The sequence below is a fragment of the Barbus barbus genome (assembly GCF_936440315.1).
Source record: "Barbus barbus genome assembly, chromosome: 24".
Lineage (NCBI taxonomy): Eukaryota > Metazoa > Chordata > Actinopteri > Cypriniformes > Cyprinidae > Barbus > Barbus barbus.
The window spans coordinates 8,305,135-8,329,709 of record NC_136752.1 but is presented as its reverse complement, the minus strand read 5'-3'; the positions used below and the strand labels follow the sequence as shown (position 1 = coordinate 8,329,709).

General features: G+C 38.1%; 2 protein-coding genes across 8 annotated transcripts in view; one reads left to right on the top strand and one right to left on the bottom strand.

Annotated features, from left to right (window-relative positions):
- The first annotated feature begins 14,880 nt into the window (after positions 1-14,880).
- On the top strand, positions 14,881-19,625 carry LOC306844235 (mRNA decay activator protein ZFP36L1-like). Its single transcript, XM_079376208.1, has 2 exons — positions 14,881-15,077; positions 16,812-19,625. Exons 1-2 carry the CDS (start codon positions 15,030-15,032, stop codon positions 17,814-17,816), a joined length of 1,053 nt encoding a protein of 350 aa, XP_079232334.1. The 5' UTR covers positions 14,881-15,029; the 3' UTR covers positions 17,817-19,625.
- A 2,123-nt stretch (positions 19,626-21,748) lies between these two features.
- Positions 21,749-24,575, bottom strand: part of LOC306844234 (DNA repair protein RAD51 homolog 2-like) — a 44,900-nt gene continuing 42,073 nt past the window's right edge. For 4 of the 7 annotated variants that reach the window (XR_013781901.1, XR_013781902.1, XM_079376206.1 and 1 more), the window contains 2 exons: positions 22,545-22,677; positions 21,871-22,321 (listed from right to left, as the gene is read on the bottom strand). Coding sequence is in view for 2 of the 7 variants with exons in the window: in XM_079376206.1 (XP_079232332.1) it covers positions 22,547-22,677 (131 nt within the window). In the remaining 5 variants the exon portion in view is untranslated. Of the gene's footprint in view, positions 22,678-24,575 lie in introns of all 7 variants that reach the window. The other 3 variants (XR_013781899.1, XM_079376207.1, XR_013781900.1) reach the window with 2 other exon arrangements.

Genomic DNA, 24,575 nt, shown 5'->3' with positions numbered 1-24,575 from the left:
ATTTCACCCCAGTGCTTAATTTTGTCCTTATGGTTGTGGTGCGTTTTTGACACATTATACAGACAGTCGTGATATTGCAATACTTCCACAAGCAGTTTCCTCCATCTCCACTATCATATGGATCCATACAGCAGCTTGTTTTGCGGTTGCGCACTGGCAATTGTATGATCCCGATTTGAAAGCCTAAATATCGAACATGTTTGATATGATTGGGGCGGCCCCGATTTGTGTGCGAGCATATCGGGAGGTGCAAAATTCGTTCTGTAAATGCCTCACATTACCAGATAATCCCCGCTGAACATTGGAACCAACCGAGGTCCTCAACAAGATTTTTTCTCCGATTCTCAAGAGGGGAAATCGGGGATAATTGACACTAAAACCCCTGTAGTGTGAGCCTGACTTAAGGGTGTGCGTTACAACAATAAGGAGGTTTGCGAGCCCTTGCACAAGTAACAAATCAGATAACCTTAGAGCAGGGGGTAGCCAATCGTGCTCCTGAAAGTGTACATTCTGGCAGACTTCTGCTCCAAACACATCTGCCTGTTGTTTTCAAGTAATCCTGAACACATTGATTAGCTGGTTCAGATGATTTTGATTAACGCTGGATCTGAACTCTGCAGGATGGTAGAGTTCCAGGAGCAGGTTTGGCAATCCTTGTTGTAGAGTGGTATAGGATACGACTGAACGGCCTGGCAAGTTCTGACAGGAATTCTTGTGCTATTTGTACCCGTTGAAAACATGGATCCCAAATTTCTCATGTTTAAAATGATAAGGTTGTATGCTGAAAAAGTTAAGAACTCAGTTGAGAACTTGCATGACTGGATAAAATCACCCATCCTAAGTTGTAATATGGGAAAAGAATGTTAAGGTTGCATTCAAGAACCCTAAGACCATAGATCTTTTGTTGTCAACTTGAAATGATAAGCAGTCTTCAAGAGCTTATTGGTGAGGGGAAATGAGGTGGGAGAGAGAAAACTGTAGCTTGGTGTCTGGGAGAACAAAGATCAATTCCCACTTGTTAACCGTCACCCCTGGCACATAATATTCCTCTCTGATGAGTCCCTGGATGGAGGCGAATCACTCAGCCATGTCTCCTCTCCACATGTGGAAGCCATTGGAAAACACAACTCCCCTCTCCTATGTGGGGGTGGGAATACAGCATCTGGAGTGAAGTAGGGTTGAGCCAAGGAGAACAGTTGTGTTTGGAGATTGTATGTTTGTCTGCTAGCCTTGGTTTTTCGAGTGTTCTTAAGGTTACAGGAAACTTCCCCCTGTCAACGGTTGGCTGATTCATACTCAGACTTGATTATCGGAAATGACATCTGCTGATGAATGTTTGTAACTGTTAAATGACTACCTACTTACACACCGGATCTCATTTCTCTCTAAATACTGTGTGTACCTGTGTTGATTGTTATAAGGTGGATGAAATGGCACAGAGTAAGCGGTGTTCACATTTTCCAAGTAAAAGAAGTCAACAACAAATTTCCAAAAGTTTGTTGGAGTGCTCGCACCATCTCTACTCAACTACTGGTACTTGTCCAAAAGTCCTAAAGAAACTTCCAAAGTCATGCTGCTTTTGTAATCCGTCACGATGCTAATGTCTGTGATTTCATTATAATTTCTGGTGTGATTCTATGCGGTGGGTTCAACAACAATTTCAGGGAGAGCACTTGGCAATAAATCCTTATCCTGTGGTTTGTGGACAGGCAGAATGCTGTAACATGCTCAAAGCAAGCATTCCTGCTCCACTAAGCTTGATTTTCGAAGACATTTCTCGTCGACACTGCCAAGAAGCCAATCCCATGTCTACATTAAAGTGGATGTTTTTGGCAAACTATGACAGAGTGTGCATTTTTGAATGTTTTTGACAGTAATTGATTTGCGTTTTTAGCTGCCTGCTGAACTAAGACAAACCCTCAAAGTGACAATACTGCTGTGTCGAGGGATATTGGGCAAAATGAAAGTTTATTTCATATTTGACAGCTCCATTTTATGAATCTAGGCCCACTTGAAGTCATTCCAGCATACTTTTCACCTCCCATTAACCTGTTGACGCTAACATTTTGCTTAAGGCCTGCATGATTGTCCAAACAAGCAATGGTAATCAAAATATAAAACATGGGAATTTTAGGCCACTGTGACATTTACCGTATTTGCCTGATAAACATTTATATAAAGGAACTATTGTCTGATTTGACATCAGCGTCAAGAAGTAATACGGATGTAAACAACATATAGCATACATAATGTTTTAATGTAAACATGCATTCTTCTGTCTGGTCTTTGGGTTAGCGCACATAACAGCAGTTTTTACCAGGGTAGTGGTAGCCACAAGATACAAATAAAGGGGATCTTGTTATTTGCATGTCTGTTTTGGGTCAAACTCTGATCCACAAATGCATTGCAAAAACTAAAATCATTCATCCAAAAAGGCAAGTTTATACAGTATATTTAATTCAATACCACAAAACAATCATAGATTATCTCAACATTAGCTTAGCAATATGCTAACATTGAACTCTATCAGGTCTCCTATGGGGAGTGCAATTTCTTTGGTGCAAAGTTTCATTTCATAGTAGACTGCTAGGTTTTATTAGGTTTTAAATTACGTTAGCTAACAATCGCATTTAAATTAGCTATTGGTAATGCGGCCATGAGGCCTCAAGATACAAACAAAAGGGATCATGACTAATCTCTTTTAAGGGTGTGTGTTTGCACTATATAATTCTTTGCAGGTCTTTTCTAGGTCAAACTCTGAAGAGAGGTCAGTACATAGTAAGATCAGAAGGGTTACTGATTAACACTGGCTAGCATTCACAGATGGCAAGCTACTGAAGGTCAGAAACACATCCTGTGCACGTACGCAAACTCAGACCTAACTGTCTGGCCAATGCATTGCAAGTGCACACTTAGATTGTACATACATACAACATACTATATGTTTTTGTGTTGAGGTAGCAAATTTAAGGGGGGCGTTTATTCAAGTGTGCTATTAGTATACTTCTTTTAAACTAAAAATAGGAAAGTATACTTTGTCTACTTTTTATGTACTTCTCAGAAATATACTTAAAGTGATTTATACTTTGAAAAAGTCTAAATTTATTTTGAGCTATACTTGTGCTCCGAGAATGATTTCATTGTTATATAGCAGGGGGCGCTATTACACATCTTCTGTACAGAATTTTCAAAACACAAGCGAAGAAGAAACCGAAAAACAACAGATGCTTCCACATAGGGGTGTTCGATTCCAGGTTTTTTTTGGAGTCGACTCCGACTCCCACCGTAGGATTCAATGGAACCACTGATGTCACATGGACTATTTTACCAATGTCCTTACATTGTTTCTGGGCCTTGAACGTGTCAGTTTCTTTGCTGTCGGGGCCAGAAAGCTCTAAGATTTCATCAAAAATATCTTAATTTCTGTTCTGAAGATGAAAGAAGGACTTACATTTAGTTTGGAATGACATGAGGGCAAGTAATTAATGACAGTTTTCATTTTTGGGTGAACTATCCCTCTAACTATTTAAAATGTGAAATTCCTTATTTTCAGTTAAATCAGTCAAGTGTTCAAAAACTGAGTTGATTTGTTCCAAACATTTTCTGCTCTTTCCTCTCTTATTCTTCTGATTTTCCTTAGCAAACACAAATGCTACTGGAAATAATTTGTTGTTCTCCTTCCTTTTTGTCATATGTCAATAATATATTTTTTGAAATAATATTGATCTATTTGTTTGTGTTTCTTTGCCCTCTGCATTCACTATGGTTGTATGACTTTGAGTTTCTGAGTACTACTGATAAAAAAAAGTGATGAAAAAACTGGGTTGGCAAATAGCGTGGCAGACATTGCTGTTTGTCCTGCTTTTCTCCTTCCCTTGTGAACCCTGGCCCACTTAACATGTGTTTGCTCTGTGGACTCTCTGGGCAGTGACTGTCTTTGCCCTCACCTGTGGCTCGCATTGGCCAGCGCTTCCCCACCTCTATTTGGATAGATCGATTAGTTTGTTCTTATCTCAAACATGACAGAACCCAATCACAAAATACCCCGAGATACAGAGAATTCTGTTATCCAATTTCAACTACGCACACTGGTGGGAAATAAGACGTACTGGAGTACAAAAGACACACGGCTTGTGGGTAAATAGCGTGTGTACGTGCTCACAGAGGGAAGGTTTCCTCCAGTTCTGAGAAATTCAGGCGGGAAACCAGGTGAATCTGACACTGCCACAAGCTCAGCAGGTAAGACAGGTGCTCTGTGTATCGGAGAAACAACAAAGTCCCAGATATATACTGACCCAGTTCTTCCACGACTGTCCCACACCCTCCAGCTTCACACAGCAACCATGTGCAGCTTTGTGTGCGCAACCGATCCAATTCCACAGCCACTGTCTGACTTGCTCAAAGCTCAGTGTTTGTTTTATCTTGAATAGATGTAATAACCATAAAGTCTTGATTGCTTTAGAACTCTTATCAGCTCATGAACGCGTCTGGCGATGTGTCATGTGTCTCTGCAAGAACAGAGTAGGAGATAGCAAGCACAGAACTTTAAACTGTACAGGAATGAGAAAAGTCTATGAAGACGGCACGAAGACATGAATAGCTTTACCGTTTCCTGTGAGACTTTGACTTATGTCATCCTTCAGAAGCTTCAAATAGACAAAAGATGACATCTTCTTGCCTCAGGTTATGTGTAAACCACTGAGCTTAGGTCATCGACAACAATGACCTTGTGCCACCATAGGTTTTTTGGATACAGGCCAGAAAGATAAGCAGCTTCTTTTGTTATTTGCATCAGACAGTACAGTGCTGTTAAAGTTAACTGTAGCAATAACTAGTTAAGCAGTGCTGAGGTTCTTCATAGCTGACATACAGTAGTAAACAAATAACTTTAGGCATAAATGTAGATGTAAAGTGAAGTGTGGTTTATCAGGGTGACGGAGGCGTTGCAAAACCACACGCTGTTGAATTTGGTAGCCGTTCAACAGTGCAAGGTTCACCGACTCACTCTGAAGTGGTGTGGTAGTGGGGACATAGGCTGCCAAAATGTAAGCATGCTGGGAAATTCCCTCATGATCCCATGGGGAATAAGGTTTCTTTGTCAAAACAATCAGTGATAATTCATTCGTTTCACACATTAGCTCCGTCCAAAATAGAGTGCTGCCTATCTAGAAAGAATTTAAAGGAATATTCCGGGCTTAGTGCAAGTTAAAGGAATAGTTTACCCAAAAATGAAAATTCTGTCATCATTTACTCACCCTCAGATTGATGGTAGCCATTGACTTCCATAGTATGGAAAAAATACTATGGAAGTCAATGGCTACTGTAATTAATTTTTTATTTTTTTTGGTTATGAACATTTTTCAAAATATCTTCTTTTCTATTCAACAGAAGAAAGAACATGCATGTTCTCAACTTCTCATACAGGTCTGGAACAACTTGGGGGTGAGTAAATGATGAAAGAATTTTCATTTTTAAGTGAACTATCCCATTATAATCAATCAACAAAATTTGTTTTGTAGAATAATGTTTATTACCAAAAAAAAAAAGAAAAAAATAATCCACTAACCGTTACTTTTCTCTAAAAAAGTAAATGTCTGGGTATTACAGTGAGGCACTTACAATGGAAGTGAATGGAGCAAATTCATCATCACTAACATACTAATTTAAGAGTACAGACAAGACAGATCAATAAATAGCACGTGTTATTTTTTATGTGAAGTAAAAAAAAAATAATAATTTACTAAAACAAGCTTTACATTTCAGCCTTTAAATCCTCTAAAATATAAGAATTTGCCCTGTTCACTTCTGTGATGCATGCCTTACTGTAATCTTGATTTTTTTGAGTAAAATGTCACAATTCTTTGTGCTAATCAACATTTTGCCACAAATACTGTTGATTGAGTTTAACTGAACCCAGAATATTTCTTTAAAGACACCATAGGTTCATTCTTTGGAGCCAGACTAGGCACATGCCTTAGTGCATTGCTGGGAGCCTCTCATAGGCATCCAGATTATTGCTTTTTGACCATGGTAGTATGCATTAATAATGAATGAATGGCTGCCCATTTACAACAGGACACATGACCATGCCATTACTTTTGGAGTGAACATAACTAATAATATGGACTGCCCAAGGCTACAGAGGTAAATTATGTAAATATTACTGTGAGCAAGACAGTTACGACCTCCAATGGCATGCACTGTGTAAAGCATAGATCACATGTCATTTTCAAAACTGTTTTATGGAGCTATTGTTCACCGAATGGTTTTCGGAAAGTAATTTGTGAGCTAACTGGCATGTTGTTAAACATCAGTACACTGCGCACAGTTGTTGTCTAGGTAGATCGTTCAAATTCAGTCACTTATAAAAATCCAACCTAGACAGCTAGAATTGACTATGTTTTAAGTTAGCTAAAACTTACACATTACTAAGTTATACAAGTTAGCTCTTAAGTCACTGTTAAACAACAGGTCAAGTCTACTAATTTAAACATCCTAAAAATAATTGAATGGGGGCAGATCGAGACTAAGAGAAAGGACAAATCTGCGTCATTCATTGTCTAGCTTTATCTCGCTGCGCTTGTCCTGTAAGGATTGCATTTCAGGAATGGGAATAAATAGGGATAATATCACAGCCACAAAGAGAGGCTTCTCTTTCATGTGAGGTGACATACTAGATCTCGTGGAGTCCGGGTGCAGCCCGAGGCACAACGAATCCCCACCTTTTCCTACTATCATAGACGATCCGCCACCTCATGTGTTGATTTCACCTCTCGTTTCACCCTCTGGACAGTGACGGGAGCTGCAGCTGAACAATGGTGATTGTTAAATACCACAAAACCATCCCCTGGAAAGAGCCAGTGACCTAAATGCATAGGTACTGTCAGCTGATACTGCAGTGGGAAAGGCCCTGAGGATACAACAAAACATAACTTTAGCATAGAGCGCTAGATACATTTAACCTGTATTGATCACAGAGTCACTTGCTTATTTAAGAAACAATGATGATTTTGATTTAAAAGTATGTTTTAAACTACAGTTTCTTGGTGTTTGGAGTAGTTTTTGTTTTTTATAGATCTGCTATGTGTTTGCTAGGGGCTCTGGGTGACTTGAGCTGAATGGTTGCTTACTGGTTAACATCAAAAAAGTACAAGTCTTAAAGGAAGTAAAGAAATAAAGGAAGTAAGGAAAATGGTTAGAAGTCATTCAGAGCTTCTAGTAATAGCAAACAATGTCATTTAACAAGCACATATCCGTTTCATTTATTTATTCAGTTAAAGGGTTAGTTCACACAAAAGTAAAAATTCTGTCATGCTGTTGTAAAGTAATCCATACAAATCAAGCTCATACGTGTTTGGTTGACGTGCAAGAACCAATGAGGCCAAGTGGCATCTGTTTACCATGTTTGACATGCAATGTGTGTCTTGATCAATGTTTATATGTGAATAAAGGCCAAAATGGATAAAATCTCTCAGTTCATATCGGTTCTATACGGTTCATACTTTTAAAATGTCATTATGAAATTTATGAAGCATCAAAGCTTTAGTAGAATGGACTTTCAATTGAGGGGCAGAAATATCTTTAATTGAAGATATCTACAGTCTTATGGGTTTGGAACCAAACGAGAGTGAATAATTGATGACCATTTTCATTTTTGGGTGAACTAACCCTTTAACTTTTATGCTATTATCCGTGGTGGAAAATAACCCAGAATGCTCAATTTTACCACAAAGTCTTCAAATGGAGCCACAAAATACAGTTAGCTGTGTATAAAAATGCAGTGGACATTTTGTGGTCAGGGGTTTTGTTTGTTTGACCTTTGTGCATAATTCTTTCCTTAAATTTGTAGCATTCAGAGAATAAAAGTATATTTTCAGCTCACTGTACTGTGATCACTTCATGATCCAAAGGTAACAAACGGTACTGCTTTCTTACTACTATGTGTCATTGTTTATCAACCAGAACATAGTGTTCAGACACAAGACGTGGCATTACTAGCATTACACAGTCAGAGAATGTCGTGACTGAATACTGCATTTGCATATGTTCACCTGTCAGATATTTTCTCACTAAAACACCTAACAGCTAAATGCAAAACAGATTTCAAAAACAGATCAGATCTTAAATGCAATATATTTCGTAATCCGGAAATCCTGTGATTTGCCTGGATGTCTGTGGATTTTATGATTCTGTTCACGCAATGAGAAGGCAATATTAGCCAAATATGATCGCAATTTCTGTTATTACTAACAATTCACTGTTTCCCAAAACCATAGTTCTAATGAACATTTATAAACATCATAAAGTTAGGTGGCTCAACTACATCTCCGGCCTGTAGTTGGAAGCATTGTTTATTGTTAATATGAAATATAATTTGATATATAATTAATATACACACACACACACATATTTATAAATTTATATATAAAGCAAAGTACTCTTACATGCTATGTTCATTATTTACAGCAATAATCTGACATTAATTCGGTCTCTCACCTATTAATAAGCAGTTGTTACTTCACTGCCAGCATGACATTGATAGAGACAGTTCTAATGAGAACAACAGGTATGATTTCAGTTGATTCAGATTGATGACTTATATTTTATCAAGGGGCAGTCGTGGCCTAATGTCAGACTTGTAGCCCAAAAGGGTTCAAGTCTCAGGTCTGGCAGGAATTGTCGGTGGGGGGAGTGACTAGCCAGCGCTCTCTTCCTCAATACCACAACTGAGGTGAGACCCTTGAGCAAGGCCCAAAATATGGCTGCCCACTGCTCCGGGTGTGTGTTCACTGCTGTGTGTGTGCACTTGGATGGGTTAAATGCAGAGCACAAATTCCGAGTATGGGTCACCATACTTGGCCATATGTCACTTTACTTCATTCTGTTCATCAAAACAAACTATCGTAAGGCTTCAGAAGACATTGAATATAGCGCACAAATAAATAAATAAAAAATAAAGTAGCACAACTATTATTTAGTGAACTTTTAGTCCAGTTCTACTTTCATCATATTGAAAACAGCGGCCAGGACTTTCTTATAAAATGTGCTTTTTGCATTCCACATATGAAAGAAACTGAAATATGGGTTTGGAGCAACATGAGGGTGAGTAAATAGGCTAAACCAGCATTTTCGATATGGAGTGAAGTGTTTTATTAATACTCATAAATAATGTTAAAAATCTGAATTCATGTTTTGAATTAATTCATGGATTCAGAAAACTCTGTGCTGAGCTCCACAGAATGGACAGGGTAATTTCAGGCCACATTTCATCACATTTTAGTCGCATATAGTACTACTTTGTTTACTGTCCCCTCTGAAAAAAAGAAAATGTAGCTAGAGTATCAAACCAAAACGCCCACATCCTGGATCTCCATCACCAAGCTAACACTGAAGTCGGCCTCTTCAGATTACATCTGTGAGAAATTTTAGTCACACCGGCGAGCGCCCCACAACATTCCAGCGGCGTGACAATGCACACTCCTCCCACTCCACTCTTACTTTCACTCCTTACGAATTAACTACTGTTGTCCTTTCCATTCTTCTGTCTCTGAATAAGGTCCTCATCCATTTTCAGCTACATCACGGGCTGTCTCTAGTTCTTCCCTTTTGCTTCATGTTTAAGGCAATAATCTAACACAGATAAACAGCTTTGCAGAGAAACAGCTCTCGGCTTTGGCCTGGGTGTCAGTGAGTTCATCGGAGACTCCAGAACACTCTTGTGTAGTGATATAAAACTTGGAATGTTTGATGAAGATTTAACTTGTATTCCAAGATCAAACAGAGGCTCAAATACTATTTTTGCAGCTCAGAGACGTGCATTTGAAATCTGTTGCTTCACTGAAATACTGAATTTGTTTAAGAGCAAAGTTATTTTGAGTAACGTCTCAGAGTGTGTCCGTACAATTAAAGTCAGTGGGGTCAAATGTGGTTTTGGACAAAAATATTCCTCAAAATACATTATTTGTGTGATACATAGAATGGATTTTTTTTTTTTTTTTTGGTAATTTTGGTAAAAGTTGTTGTTGACCTAACTACAGGTAACCTTGTGTGTACAGTGTCTTTTTTTGTTTATCAAACATGCCTGATTTCTTCTAGCTTTAACGAACATTTCTGGCCTACACAAATCACTCCAGATGTGTCTGTGTATCTGTTCCAGTTCCTTAAACCTCCCAGATGTTGTGGCGTCTCTAGACACAACAACTTTGGCACTGCGATTTTGTACAAGAATGTTGTGTATGACAATGTGCTAGATTTTCTTGTGAAATTATGTCTTTTATCTCCTTGCTGTGTTACATAAAATGAAGGCAGAAAAATATATGAGCGTAACAGTCGTAAGCTCTCCATCAGAATCACAGAGCAGAATTCCACAATCAATCATATTTTAAAACACAAAGCCCTTATCTGGCCAAGGGCCTCTTGTGAAATAACATACCGCAGTGTGTGAACCAAAATAAATCACAGCACTCCCTTTCCCCCTTGATTTTTTCGCTTTCGCTGTCTCTCTCATTCCCCCTTTATCATACATGGGAATGTCTACAATAGCATAACAGCAATGAGAGGCAACATGTTGCAACATTCTTGTATAAAAAAAAAACACTGCTGAGAATTAAACCAACTCACTTTCAATAACAAAACACATCATCAGTCTGGGGCAAACTACAGTTCCTGCCAAGGTCTCTGGGCTCTCATGCAAGGTACAACCGGGCACAAAGTCCTTTTTTAGTTAGATAACTAAATATTGAAAAATAAATTAAATGTGTTCAAAACGAAAGGGTTAATCCATTTTAATTCAAATAATGTTAATATAAAAGCATGTCAAATGTGTCAAATACTATTACCACAACATTTTGTTTAATATATATTTTTTTACAGCAGTGAATTTATTTGCATTAACAAACATTAGATCACAGAGCAAACAACCTCAAGGTCATGGGTTTGATTCCCAGGATTGATTCCACAATCAATATGTTTATTGATTGTGGAATCACCAGCAGCAGTATATCTTACATGCTCACAGCAGCATGTCTGTGGATGGATTGGCAGTAACAAATCTCAGTATTTATTCTGTCACAGCAGCGTAGAAGATCTATTCCACCAAGAATAAACACCTTAACATTGTATGTATATTATGCTTAACTCTCAGAGAGCTGTCAGGCCAGAAATGAATGAATGAATCAATCAAACATTCAATGATTCAATCAATGAATCATTGAACGAATACAATTTTAGATCACACTCTTGTGACAAATCGTAACTATTTTACATTTTGTACAAATTTGTCATTCATATGTTCAACCAACATATGCCATTCAACCAATCTGCTTACCTCCCACTGAGGGTTAGGTTTAGGGGTGGACCTTCAGTGTACAAACTCTTGGACAGCAACAACACTTTTAGATCTGTTGAATGGAAAAAAGAAAGACAAACTGCAACTTAATCCGTCTGAAGCAAATAAGCAGTTAATTCAAAAGGCTTTTAGAATTAACTTTAATAAATCCACTGCAAACATGAACTCAGTGGCACCAGGATTTGAGTAGAGAAATCTGTTAAGAATAAGCATCAGATGATAAATTCCTGGTATAAAAGTTCACCAACGTGCAAAAATACAACGTGCATCATCCAGATAGAGCTGCTATGACGTTGATGATCAACTCATTGTACTGCCTTCATTAAAAGCCGAGGGAAATGGTTCTGATTAATTTGGATTAAAATATATAGTGAGTTTTTGAGTGACTCACTATGAGTAAAGACAGGCATGGTTTTGGTGCTATTACACATTTTTAGGCATGATGATTTTAGGCTGAGTCACGTGTGAATGCAGCCTGCTGGGATATGTCCGAGGATACAGGGAATCGGTATCATGTAAGTGTGATTTCAGGTCATCTTCAAGGCTGTGGCCCCAGATGCCCACACTGAGGTAAATAAGGACACGGCAGATGATAATAAGCATAGGCTATAAGCGACAGCCACCTGGGGACAAGTTCTCCTGTTTCATATCAATGCATAAACATAAGTGAAAGTCCTTTCTCACAGAGTTTGAATATAAATGCTGTTTCACATTAGCACACAGCTCTGAAATAAGGCCATAACCTGAAACAGGCATTTTCATGTCAGACTGCATCATGGAGTTACACAGCTAAACCGCAACATCTCTAAACGACACTCAGGCGCCACAAACCTTTCCATTTACTCTGATAACTTTTACGCTTCGGAGACAGGAGAGATGGAAATGTGTGCATCTTCACATTAGAGAACGTCTGTACAAAGGATCCATCCATCTCTTTTCTTGTCTTGATCCCATATGTTGTGCATTACAGGCTAATCACATCCAGACTTGGAGCCAGGGAATGTCACCACCTTGCTTTTGGTTTTATTTTCCAAGTCCTGCTCTCACATGAACAATCATATCTGACTTACATTCTGCTGACTTCACTGAATAATTACAGCAATTAATCTAGGAGTTAATGTCATAAATGGAATAGGAAGCAAAACTTGACCTATGGTCACGAGTGGGGCTATAACAGGACTAGTCCCTGCGGTCACCCACCCAAAAGACAAACAAAAATTAATTCGATTTGGCCGTTTGTACCGGTTCAGGTCTGAGTTTGTTGGCAGTTTTGCTCAAGAATGACCTTTTGTTCTGTTAATTCAGTCACATCCAGAACACATCATTTTATTGGCGTGAAAATGCATCAAAAACAACACATGGGATATTGGGTAATTGAAAGGACTCAATCGAGCAAAGATTATGGTTTTCAAGGCCTTCAGCTGAGGGATTTTTTTTTTTTTTCATGAATAAACCTTTCAGAAGTCCAAAATAAACCCACGACTCTTGAATCTCTTGAATAGAGAATACTTGAATATTGGCCTTCACAGATACCACAGAGGAAACATGGTTTGCTATTTTAAATATTTGCCTCCAGTAAGGCGTTACAGTTTCTTTTTTGATACTTTACACTGTAAAAAATAAAAGTGGTTTCAACTTAAAATAATTTGTTACCTGGCTGTCTTAAAATTTTAAGTTTAGTCAACACAAATATCTAAGTTGTCACTTAGTACAACTTAACATTTCAAGTTGACTAAACTTATTTGAGTTGACTAAACTTAAAATTTTAAGGCAGACGGGTGAGAAATTATTTTAAGTTGACTCAACATTTTTTTTTTACAGTGTAATTGTGTTTTGACAACCCAAATTAACACTTAGGCTAATTTTGTTATTTTGAAATCATGAGAGTGACTAAAAAAAATACACCATTTAAATTTTGGGGTGAATTATTCACTTTATTCTAAAGAAATATGCTTTTACTTATGTAAAAAAAAAATACATGCATGATTTCTTTCTTCTGAGGAACAGGGATCCAAACAACTTAACTATTAAATATACTTTTTGCTAAGAATTTAGCAATATCTTCATTTTAAAATATAAAGACATTCACTCTTATTTGTAAAGTAAAACAAAATGTTTCTTGTCATGTAGGGTTAAAGTTACATTTGCAAAAAAAAGCTAAATTTGACATAAGTAGGTTGCGTCACCGGATATTACTGTTGATCATGTATAACTGCTGTCAAATATTAACTAACTTCTTACCTCACACTCTTTCACCATTAAGAACTTCTGAATAAATAATAGTAAATCATATTTGATTTGATTAGTCTCAAGTGCTGTTAGACTGGCGAGGCTTGCCAGACTTTGCATTTTTAAACCTTTTTTCATCCAGACAACAGTCAGAGCAGTATCAAGAATATCAGTAGGGACCATTTTTGGTTATTGGGGGAACTCGTCCCTCTTGTCTACGGGCCTGTGATATACAAGACATTCTGAAATAGTCTTTGAAAAGCACTTCTGTGAATACTTTGGATCCAGCTGAAATTTTGATAAAAATTGAAACTGCAGGTCAGGGTCTTTGGCTGGGGATGTTGCACTGAGGACAGGAGGCTATTACACAGTCCATGGGTCAGCTGAATCTGCAGAAACTATTTTTGGGTAATGTTTGGAGAAAACAGCACAAAGGAAACCAGAAACTGGCAGAGCAAATATGCCAGTGGCTGGCTTTAAGACCCTGGAAACAGTGAAGGAGAATATGCTGGCACCATGTATGCTGAAGTCATTTCCAGTTTACTCTCCTCTCTCTTTTAGTCACTGTATGTCCTGTTTACCTATTAATGTCTTCGATTGTGGTTGTCTCATATAAATAAATAAAATAAAATAAAACTGAATGAGATTACATAGAAAGCCAAACAATGCAAAATGATTTAAAATGATAAGAAAAAACAATTATGACTATAAATTTATGGCTAATTATGTTTAAAAAAAATCATTTTATGATCATGTTTAAATATTGTTTCTATTTTGTGCCTTTAAATAAATTATTAATACAAAATCAGTGTAGATGCAAACTAATTGTCTAAAAATATACACACATATTAAGACTAACAACAATGTACTGGATTTATATATTAATAATATAAGCAATAATATGAGTTTGCAATATACAGCACAGCTCTTTTGATTACACTGAGACCCACTATGCATTACAATAGACAACTCATTTATGAAAAAATATTCCATATGATACTATGACTTAATAAACTCACCTCTCAGGCTTCACTTTAAAATAATAACTCATATTTGTGTTATTTAAAAATTCACTCGTGTGTGTGAACTTATATAATAGTTAGAAATGAAATGCACTGAATTGGTTAATTATGCTCAAGAGGAACACCAGGCTGTGAGTAAATTCATGGTAAATGAAATTTCGTAATCAAGAGTTAAAGTAGTGCCACACATCACGTCAGAGAGACGTGCGAAAAAGGGGCGTGACCAAACACGATAACCCCGCCCACTCTGTCAGGAAGACTGCGCGAGTTTTTATAAAGGATATGCGCGCAAGTTTTGGCAGGACAGAGGGGGCTCTCTGCGGGGCAGAACTATATCAAAGACCCGTCAAACACAGGAATACTCACACCGTGCCTTAACAAACCATCTTTAAACCAACTTTAAAGTATTTTCAACAACCCCCGATTCGACAATGACTGCGACTGTTGTATCCTTCTTCGACTACGAAGTGACGAATAAGGTAATTTATATTTTTGGGAAGTCGTTTTAACAGTTTAAGTGAGTGAGTAACAGATCGATATCTCATAATAGTAATACACAAAATGTAGCAATTGTCTGAGATGCTGTTTTCTATCCCGATGCCAAACTTTTCTGGCTTGTATGTGCGCGTGCGCTAAGAGTAGGACGAGAATCTTGCATGTGCACTTTTATCTAGTCTGGTGCATCTCATGATCAGCAGTTATCGATTACTAATCGATTAGGAAGGAATAAGGAGGGCTAATATATTAGAATAGTTAAATTCATCCGCGTTTATGCGTTATCAGTCAACGTATGCGTCACATAAAGTTGTGCATTATTTGCTCTGGATTCGATTAAACGCAACAGGCCACAAGTCTAGTTTGCATTTGAATTAATTATGCACAACATGTTTGAGTAAGAGTTCAAATTTTAATAAGTAACCTTTCTTAACCACTGTAGCATTTAACCAGCAATTGTGGTTGATATTTGACTTATCAGTTTACTTACATGTTTCTTTTAAAATAATCTATTGGTCAGTTTTGAGCATATAAAGGTATCTGTAAGCAATGCAACATTGTACCGTGTGAACATGCAGCTCTTTTGAACGCTAGACGGAATGAAACTGAACACAAGGCGCAAAACGCGCTTTTAACATTTAAACCATCGATAAAGGGATTGTTTGCAACAGTTTACTCACCAATGCTATTCCAGTGAAGTGTTGTTTCTTTCTTCCAGAAAACACACAAAGGAAATTGCATTTTGATGATAATGAATAGCCTAAAAAAAAAAAAAAATATATATATATATATATATATATATATATATAGCTATGTGTGAAGATCTATTCCACCATATGCTAGCTTTGTATGAGGAAGGGGCTAAAACCTGTCATTGCTGCTATTAATCTTATCCTCTGCTGTTGCTCTTAAAGGTTATTAATTTCAAACATCGCGTCTCTATCACGTGACATACGAGAACCAATAGTGTTTGGCATCAGTGATATATCAACCCTAGAATGACCCTCCATATTTTAATAGAATCAACTGCTAATCATCTTTGAGAGCTATTACTGATGGGAATATTATCAGTCAATTATGACTTTAATTCCTCACAAAGTGCTGTTATTTGACCTAAATAGAACTGGAATATTGCTCACTATTCAGCATGGAATTTCATTGGGCAAATAAATGACAAAATTGTTTTGGCTGAACTATTGGCATGCAACTTCACAAGTCACCTGACACTCATTGAGCAAGATATATATATAAAAAAGTAAAATACAACACAATGGCCAGAGCTGTCCAACAGACATATGTTGGCCATCATAAAACAAGTTGTTCTTTTCCCCAATACATATATTTATACAAAGACTTTATGAGGATTTGTAACTTTAATACTGTAGAAAAACACTTGGTTGTGCAATAAATCATAGTATTGCGCACAATTTGTGCAGTTACTGGAGATGATGCATGAGTCTTGTGCGTTTTCATCTTTTATGACTTAATAAACCTTTCACTTTTTAAGAGATTGCTGGGTAGGTTAAAAGTCCAGGGTCGTTAGTTCTATCTCTTCAAAATATAAGCCTTAAAACAGAATTAAATCCAGGCCCTAGACCTGACCTTAAGACAGAAAATACCATCAACATGTAATAAACTCCCACTGGTGGTATCTGGAGCAAAGGGAGTCATAGTTGTGCCACATTTTTGAGACATTGTTTTGTTTACTTCACTTTCAGAACAATAAGGTGATGAGCTACAACAGCCCCCTCTCCAGTCCCCATTTACAGTCTGTGCCCACCACCGGTGCCAATACCCCCTTTACCCCCACTGGGTCCCTGCTGGACAGGAAGGTGGTGGGTACCCCTTCAGTGGGACTCTACCAGCGCCGCCACTCCGTGTCCATTACCAGTTCCAAATCAACGCAGAACCAATTTATTAACAGCCTCAAGATGGACGGCTCGGCTTCCATGAACGGGAACAGCAACAACAAGGAGAACCGCTTCCGCGACCGGTCCTACTCTGAGAACGGGGAGCGTCTAAGGCCGAGCAACATCACGTGCATTAGTGCCAACGGAAACAGCCAGGTCAACTCAAGCCGCTATAAGACCGAACTCTGCAGACCCTTTGAGGAGAACGGCACTTGTAAATACGGTGACAAGTGCCAGTTTGCCCATGGGATGCACGAGCTTCGTAGTCTAAATCGCCATCCCAAGTACAAGACCGAGCTCTGTCGCACCTTCCACAGCATTGGTTACTGCCCATACGGGCCACGCTGCCACTTCATCCACAACGCAGAGGAGCGCCGCGGACCCCCTCCTCTCTCCACCTTCAACAAGATGGAGCGCCCCCGCCTTCATCACAGCTATAGTTTTGCCGGTTTCTCAAGCTCAGGTGGCTCCCAGGACAGCCCGACCTCTGTCACACCTCCACCCATATTTTCCACCGAAGACATCAACGAGTGGCCCAGTAACCCCTTCACTTACTCCAGTCAAGAGCTTGCCAACTTGTTTGCGCCCAGTTTAGGTGGCACCACTGTTCCTGATATGCCGGGTCCTCGTTCTCCCACCGCACCCTCCTTCTTCAGGCCAATGTCCGAGTCGCCCCCAAGCCCTCCGGATTCCCTCTCTGACCAGGAGGGTTACCAGAGCAGCCTGGGCAGCCAGAGTGGATCCGAGTCACCTGTGCTGGACGCGGCACGTCGCCTCCCCATCTTCAGCAGACTCTCCATCTCTGATGATTAAAACCTGCCCTCAGGGGTTTCAGGCGTGAGAGAGAAGGCACAGAGAGAGCTGGCGAGAAAGAGAGTAATTTTCCTCCTAGCAATCCCTTCCTGTCCTTGCTTTGTTTACAGCAGAGAAGTGAACTAAAGTACAGTGTTCTCGTAGCCACCGAGTCAAATCAGAAAGTGTACTACCCTGTAGCATCAACCTTCAGCGTATTCCCAAGCCTCCCTAGACATCTTTAACATGCCTGACGTAATGCAAAAACAACGAACTGTTTCCCTCAAGGCCCACTTAAACGTTGAGGTCTCGAAATCCTCACTGGAACATGTTAAACAAATCCATAATTAGTTCATAGTGTTCGAACTAAAAAGCAGAGTTTTCAAAATTGTTCAAGGACCTTTTTTTTCGAAGAATCTACTGAATATTATAGCAACGACGTGCTTTACAGACCTGGAAGTGCCACTTTTCTTGCGGAAGACCCTCGCCGGTAGATCCTTGGGACTTTAAGTGCCTATCAAACTATTCGTTTCCTACTTGTTCAATCACATTGATTTTCGGAGATCTGGGGTAGAAAAGGTTTCAAGAAAAAGAATCAAACCCTTCTTAGATTTGTATGAATCATTCTGAAAGATATTTGTACATCTAGTGGTGCTAAATGTGCTGTCACCGTGGTAATTATCCCTAGAACATGTGATCCCTTGCGCTAAAATAGTGTGTTCTGGTTGTTGGATTATGTAAGAGAGAAGATGTGTGAGAGAAGATGTCCTTCCTGTTCATGTTACCACTAAAGATGTGACTTCATTGGCCACTAATTGTTTCGTTGCAAACAGATCGTTGAAATGTTCTATCATTAATTCAATATCGTATTTCCCCTATTATTGTTATAATATAGTTATTATTGCATCATTACAATTATTGTTGGTATTTTCTGTTTGGAAACGAGAACTTTCAAACTGAACGTTTTGCTTGTCAGTGCTTATTTAACTTATCAAAATGTATTTATTGCTGATTGTAAGCATTTTTTTTATTTTGTTTGTATTTATCTGGATAATGAAACAATAGAATATATTTTACTTTGTTAAATTATGATCTTCCGTATTAATCGTAAGATTGTGAAGACCTTTTTTCCTTAAGTTTCAACAGTTAATATATTATACTGCAATGACATTTTGTAACTACATTTTGATTTATTTTTTAAAGTGAAACTTAATTTAAAATGAGAACGCAAAGAGGATTGTTTTGCATTTTATTTATTATTTTTCTCCCTAATGTTGGACTGCAGTTTCAGGATGTTTATGCCTCTATAATCCTTTATTATTTGGCTCCGACCGTCTAGAATGTAAACTGAGTTGTCTTGACAATAACAGTCCTGTGCCTGTGATTTTAGAAATCTGATGTTTAGACTGGGATCCTCTCATTAAGACTCCTTTTGGTATGACCAAATCATAGACAATAAATGCATTATAGTCTCATGACCCTCGCTGTGGTCTGAACCTCTGATCGCAGCATTTTGATCTAAATGGACGGTTAATAAGGGAATTGTTAAATATGCATTTGTGTATTTATTTTGCCCGTTTTGAAACCATGTTATGTACACCAGCCAGCATGTGTTGTTTTAATTTGTTATGACTCAAAATTCTTATTTATTTACAGATTTCGGACCACTTCTACTTGCTAAGTGCCTAACAGTACATTCCAAGAGTCTTGAACCTTTTAGCATTGTAATCCAGAGTCGTTATATTGATTTTAGTTGAAATTCGAGGTTGACAGGATTGCCATTGAGAGAGCTACAGCTGAATGTGTCCTATGTTAGCAGCTACTGCTGTTCACATCAATATGTTTCTATTGTACCGACAGATTGCAGTTTAAATCAATAAAATACCTATTTATAAGCAAACTGACCTTGTCTTTTTTTTTTTTTTTTTTGGCTCAAAACTGTTTCAAAAAGTTGTTTTTTGTAAGTTCAGCATAGCAAGGCCACTGGCTCTGATACTCAACTCTAATGCAAACAGCTGTGCTTATTATTTCATGCCATATTTTGACATTCTCCTTGGATAAATTCTTATTCGTCCACAAACTTGCATTCCACACTGATCCCAATACAGCTGAACGCTATGAGACGGGGGGCTGTTAATGAACCAGCTAAAAAGCTCAAACTGTTTTCCAGGAAAAGTGCTCAAACCCAGGAAATCAAAATTCTGTCCCGGCCCAATAGTAAGGATGTGAAAATCCCCTGAACTATGTATTTTCCTGGCACAGATGTCTCATTCAAAAGCACTGGCAATGATGGGACTACTAGATAGAAAGCACAGGCCCCTTGAGAACAGACTGGTTGTTACTGTAGTAACAGTCAGGAGGGGTCTTGTGCTGGGACTAGCAATCTACAGTGCATGTTTGCTCCCTACGTCACTGAACAAGCATCCGTGCTCTGCAAGCACTGTCAGTCTTTGCTTGGTTTTAGTTTAATTTCCCTTGAAGAGAGAATTCCTGAGGAAAGCTGTGATCATGAATACAATCATAGAAGATAGGAGCCAGATGGCCATCTGAGTAGTACAAAGTTCAGCAGTTTCACCGCTTTAGCCTTTGGTCTTTAAAGAAATATTTCACCCAAAATGGAAAATCCTGTTGTCATTTACTAACCAAATTTTATTATTTTGTGTTTATAAAAATTAGATATGACATTAGGGTTTAAAAGTTTGGGGTCAGAAAGATTTTAAAAAAAATAAATACAATTAAATGGATGTAAAGTAACAGTAAAGACTTTTTACAAAATTATATATATTTAAAATAAATGCTGTTCTTTTGAACTTTCCAATCATCAAAGTGTATCACAGTTTCAACACACAATTAAGAAGCACATGTTTCCAACACTGATCATAAGACATGTTTTATGAGCAGCAAATCAGCATATTAGAATGATTTCTGAAGTATCATGTGACACTGAAGACTGGAGTAATGATGCTTATTAAAGTCTAGTCATAAAAATATATAATTGATTTTTATATAATTGTCATTGGATCTCTTTTTCATGAGGAAGTTAACAATGACATATATTTTTTAGGTGAGGCAACCCTTTAAAACATTGCGTAGCAAAGCATAACAGCAATCCAGTTTTTGTGTTGGTCATTTTACAAAAAAATTGCTGTAATTGTTAGTTATTCGGTCAAGAACACACACTTGACAGTTCGTGTCCATTTGCACCAGGGCTGTGGGTCACTGAGCCTTTAAAACAGACATGAGGAATAAGGCCAAAGTCACAGTTGAGCAATACTCGCATAGACTTTGTAATTCCTCTATCAGCTCTTTTTGTTCCTCTGAGTGTTTAAGAGAGAAATGAATAAACAAAAAAGAGCTCTGCTCTCGAGTTCACAGGATTAGAAGATTGAAATGATTTGCACTAAAACGGGCATTTTGGGGAGTTTCAAGTTTAGGGAACGTGTGGTTGTTGGTTTAACCTCAAGTCAGTGCAATAACTAAATAAGCCTCAGAAAGCAGAACAAAACAAAACAGAATTGACTTGAGGTCACAAGCATTCAAAAACAAACAAAAAAGAATCAAGGCTAATTGAAATCTACTGATATTCAAATCAAGCCCCAAGCAGATGTGTGCATGATCTTTTTCTGTGGGTGGTTTGTATTGTGACGAAGTCTGATGTGAAGCATGAGCACAGATCGCTGTGGACTTTGCACCCACTCTCTGCTCTGATTTTTACATGAACATTTTTTTCTCCAGAGCTTTCTGTTTTGCAGGGGAGGAAGGAGTTTCTTTGGAAGGAAGGAGAGTTTTCCTCCCTTCGGTACAGGCACAGGCAGCGATATCGCCACAGGTCGACCATTAAAAGATCTGTCAAAACATGTCAACTCTCAGCCAATCAGCCAACTTATGGGGGAAGGGAGGAGAGATATACAGAAAGAGGATGAAAGAGAAAGACAGAAAGAAAGAACACCTACTCAGCATTGCGTGTTTGGTTGTCACAATTGACTTTATCTGCTGGCCGAGAGCTAAAGATGTCACCGTCGTCTGCACTCTCAGCAGAATCTGCTAATAAAATCAAAATAATTTGAGTCTGGAAGACCTTGAGTTTGCATTTATTAATGTTAGAACTCTATAAAAGCTGTACTAGGAAGGAACAGGTCATAAACATAAATACAAAGAATGTGTCTATGCATATCTGTGCACATATACCACCAAAAGCAAAACAAGGCGAAAAATGAGGAACCACCCAAAATAACACCATTGTTCATCTAATCAGACAAACTTCCCTTTAAGGCAGAGGAACTATGGGAACAGGAGTCATGGGAATAGAAGCCATGGCAACGGCCAGTCAGGGTCAAGAAGCGTTTGTCCAAGACTGCTCTTATCACACGACCAGCAAGAGGAAAAATACATCTGTCAATCAATAGCTGACTGATGCTGCAGTTTTCTAACTGGATGAAAACTGAGGTAATATTCTACGAAGTCCAATCCGTCTGCTTTGTATCTGTCCACCACATGTTCCTGCAATGTTTAACCATGGCTTGAACCTGAAAGAAATTATAGAGCAGTCGTGGTGTTAGGAATAGCTATGGTGGATGATAAATATTAAATTGTGTATACCTCATGGTAGTCACTATAGTCATCAAATGACCGTCGGAATAACCTTGATGTTCAAATGCATCATCAAACGTCGTTATCTTCAGATAATGGACAGCATTGAGAGTTTAACTGACATAGAAAACATTAGTCACTTCACATTTGTTTACTGGCCTTTAAATAGGGCAATAACAGCCACTGCGTTCTGCAGCCAAAGAAAGGTTGTAGATGAGCCCCATCCTCACTCTGATTGGCTGAAGCCCTGGATCTGTTCCTTGGTTTAAAACACTTTCTGGGTCTTCATTACCTAGAAAACATAAAAGCATAAAAATGAATTTTGATATTTTAACCATTAAAGCATCTAAGATAGGGCTGCACGATATATCACATGCGATTATCATGCGCATCTCATCAGTAAAGCCGGTTCTGTGATTAGTAGCAAATCTCCATCACGTGCATTTAGATGGAGCGGCATTTAATACACAGAGCTGCAGATCACTGACAAGCAACGCAATATCTTGTTCATAATCACAGATTGCCTTCAAACTTCAAATAGCCAGTTTGTGTGGAGTGTGCAGTTTTGTCTTTACTGTTCCAATATATATATATATATATATTGGAACAGTAAAGACAAAATTGCTCTGTTGGCTGTGGAGTCAAGACATTTACAAATATGATTAAAAGATGAATATGAGACAAAACTACAGAATGTCACATTTTATTATTCGTTGATTCAACACATACATGTTTTACCAGCTAAAAGATCAGCACTTTTAGAGTTTCATCTCTACCTGATGTGAGCATAAGTATTGGAGCAGTGCCTCGCAGGTCTTTCTAAGTGATCAGCTGTGTCCTGTTGCATTAATTCTTCAGATATTAAAAGCAGGGAATGTGTCGTATCAGTTATATCCATTACTTCTGCATTCTGAATCTTGCATTTGATGATGACACTAGGGCTGTCGCGATTAGTCTATTTTAGTCGACTAGTCGATTTTTAAAAATTGTCGACTTAATTTTGCTCGCGTCGACTAACCGGCAAAATACCGGAAGTGTCGCATTTCACAGACGAGAATCCATAAAACACATTATTAGACTATTTTCCAAGGCTGCATGATATATTAAACCCATTATTAAGCATAATTGTGAATTCACAAACACTATGATTTAATTCAATAATTATATGTGATGCCGTTCTAATACAGTATATGCGCTTTAATTATTTACATGTGTGTAGGTTAAGTACGTGCGTCCACAGAAACTTATCATTTACATGTGTGGAGCGTCTCACACTGCATCTCTGCATGTTTTTGTGAGTTTGGGTTTAGTATAACGTTCATCTGGGAACTCAACGTGCGCCATTTCATCAGATTTATAAGGTAAATCATTTATAAATCTACGCAAACACAGGAGAATACATCGCAATTTCAAAATAAAAGCTCAAACCCTCACTCTGAGTTTACACGTTTTGATGTCCACATAGTAATTTAATTACAGTGGCTATAGCATTTCTGTCCTAAAGAAATGGCCAAATATTAAAGATTAAGTGGACATTTTAATTAAATGGTGTTTGGTCAATATTAAACAAGGATTAGATCGCACAGTAATGTGTAAAAATAATCATCAGGCCGTCAGCGCCCCTGCAGGCCTTTGCTGTTATGCGTAATCTACATTAGCTCTATTGTTTATATTTTAACAGTTTTGTTCAATAAAACCATATGATTTCTTGCTTTTGATACTTTATTTGAACTAATTATTATTGCATCACTGCTATTATTTACATTTACATTTATTCATTTAGCTGACGCTTTTATCCAAAGCGACTTACAATTGCTATATATGTCAGAGGTCACACGCCTCTGGAGCAACTAGGGGGTTAAGTGTCTTGCTCAGGGACACATTGGTGTCTCACAGTGGATTCGAACCCGGGTCTCTCACACCAACGGCATGTGTCTTATCCACTGCGCCATCACCACCCTGTCTTGCACTCTATGTTGCACTTTACTTTTGCTTTAGGATTTCATAGAAATTTGGATTTCATTTGGTTTAATAAAATATTCTTAAGTAAAATTGTAGATTTTTTTGTGGGAAATTAATCGTTTAGATTAATCGATAAATTAGTCGATAGATTAATCGAAATAAAAATAGTCGTTAGTGACAGCCCTAGATGGCACACACAAACCAGGATGAAGATGAGGGAGCTGACTT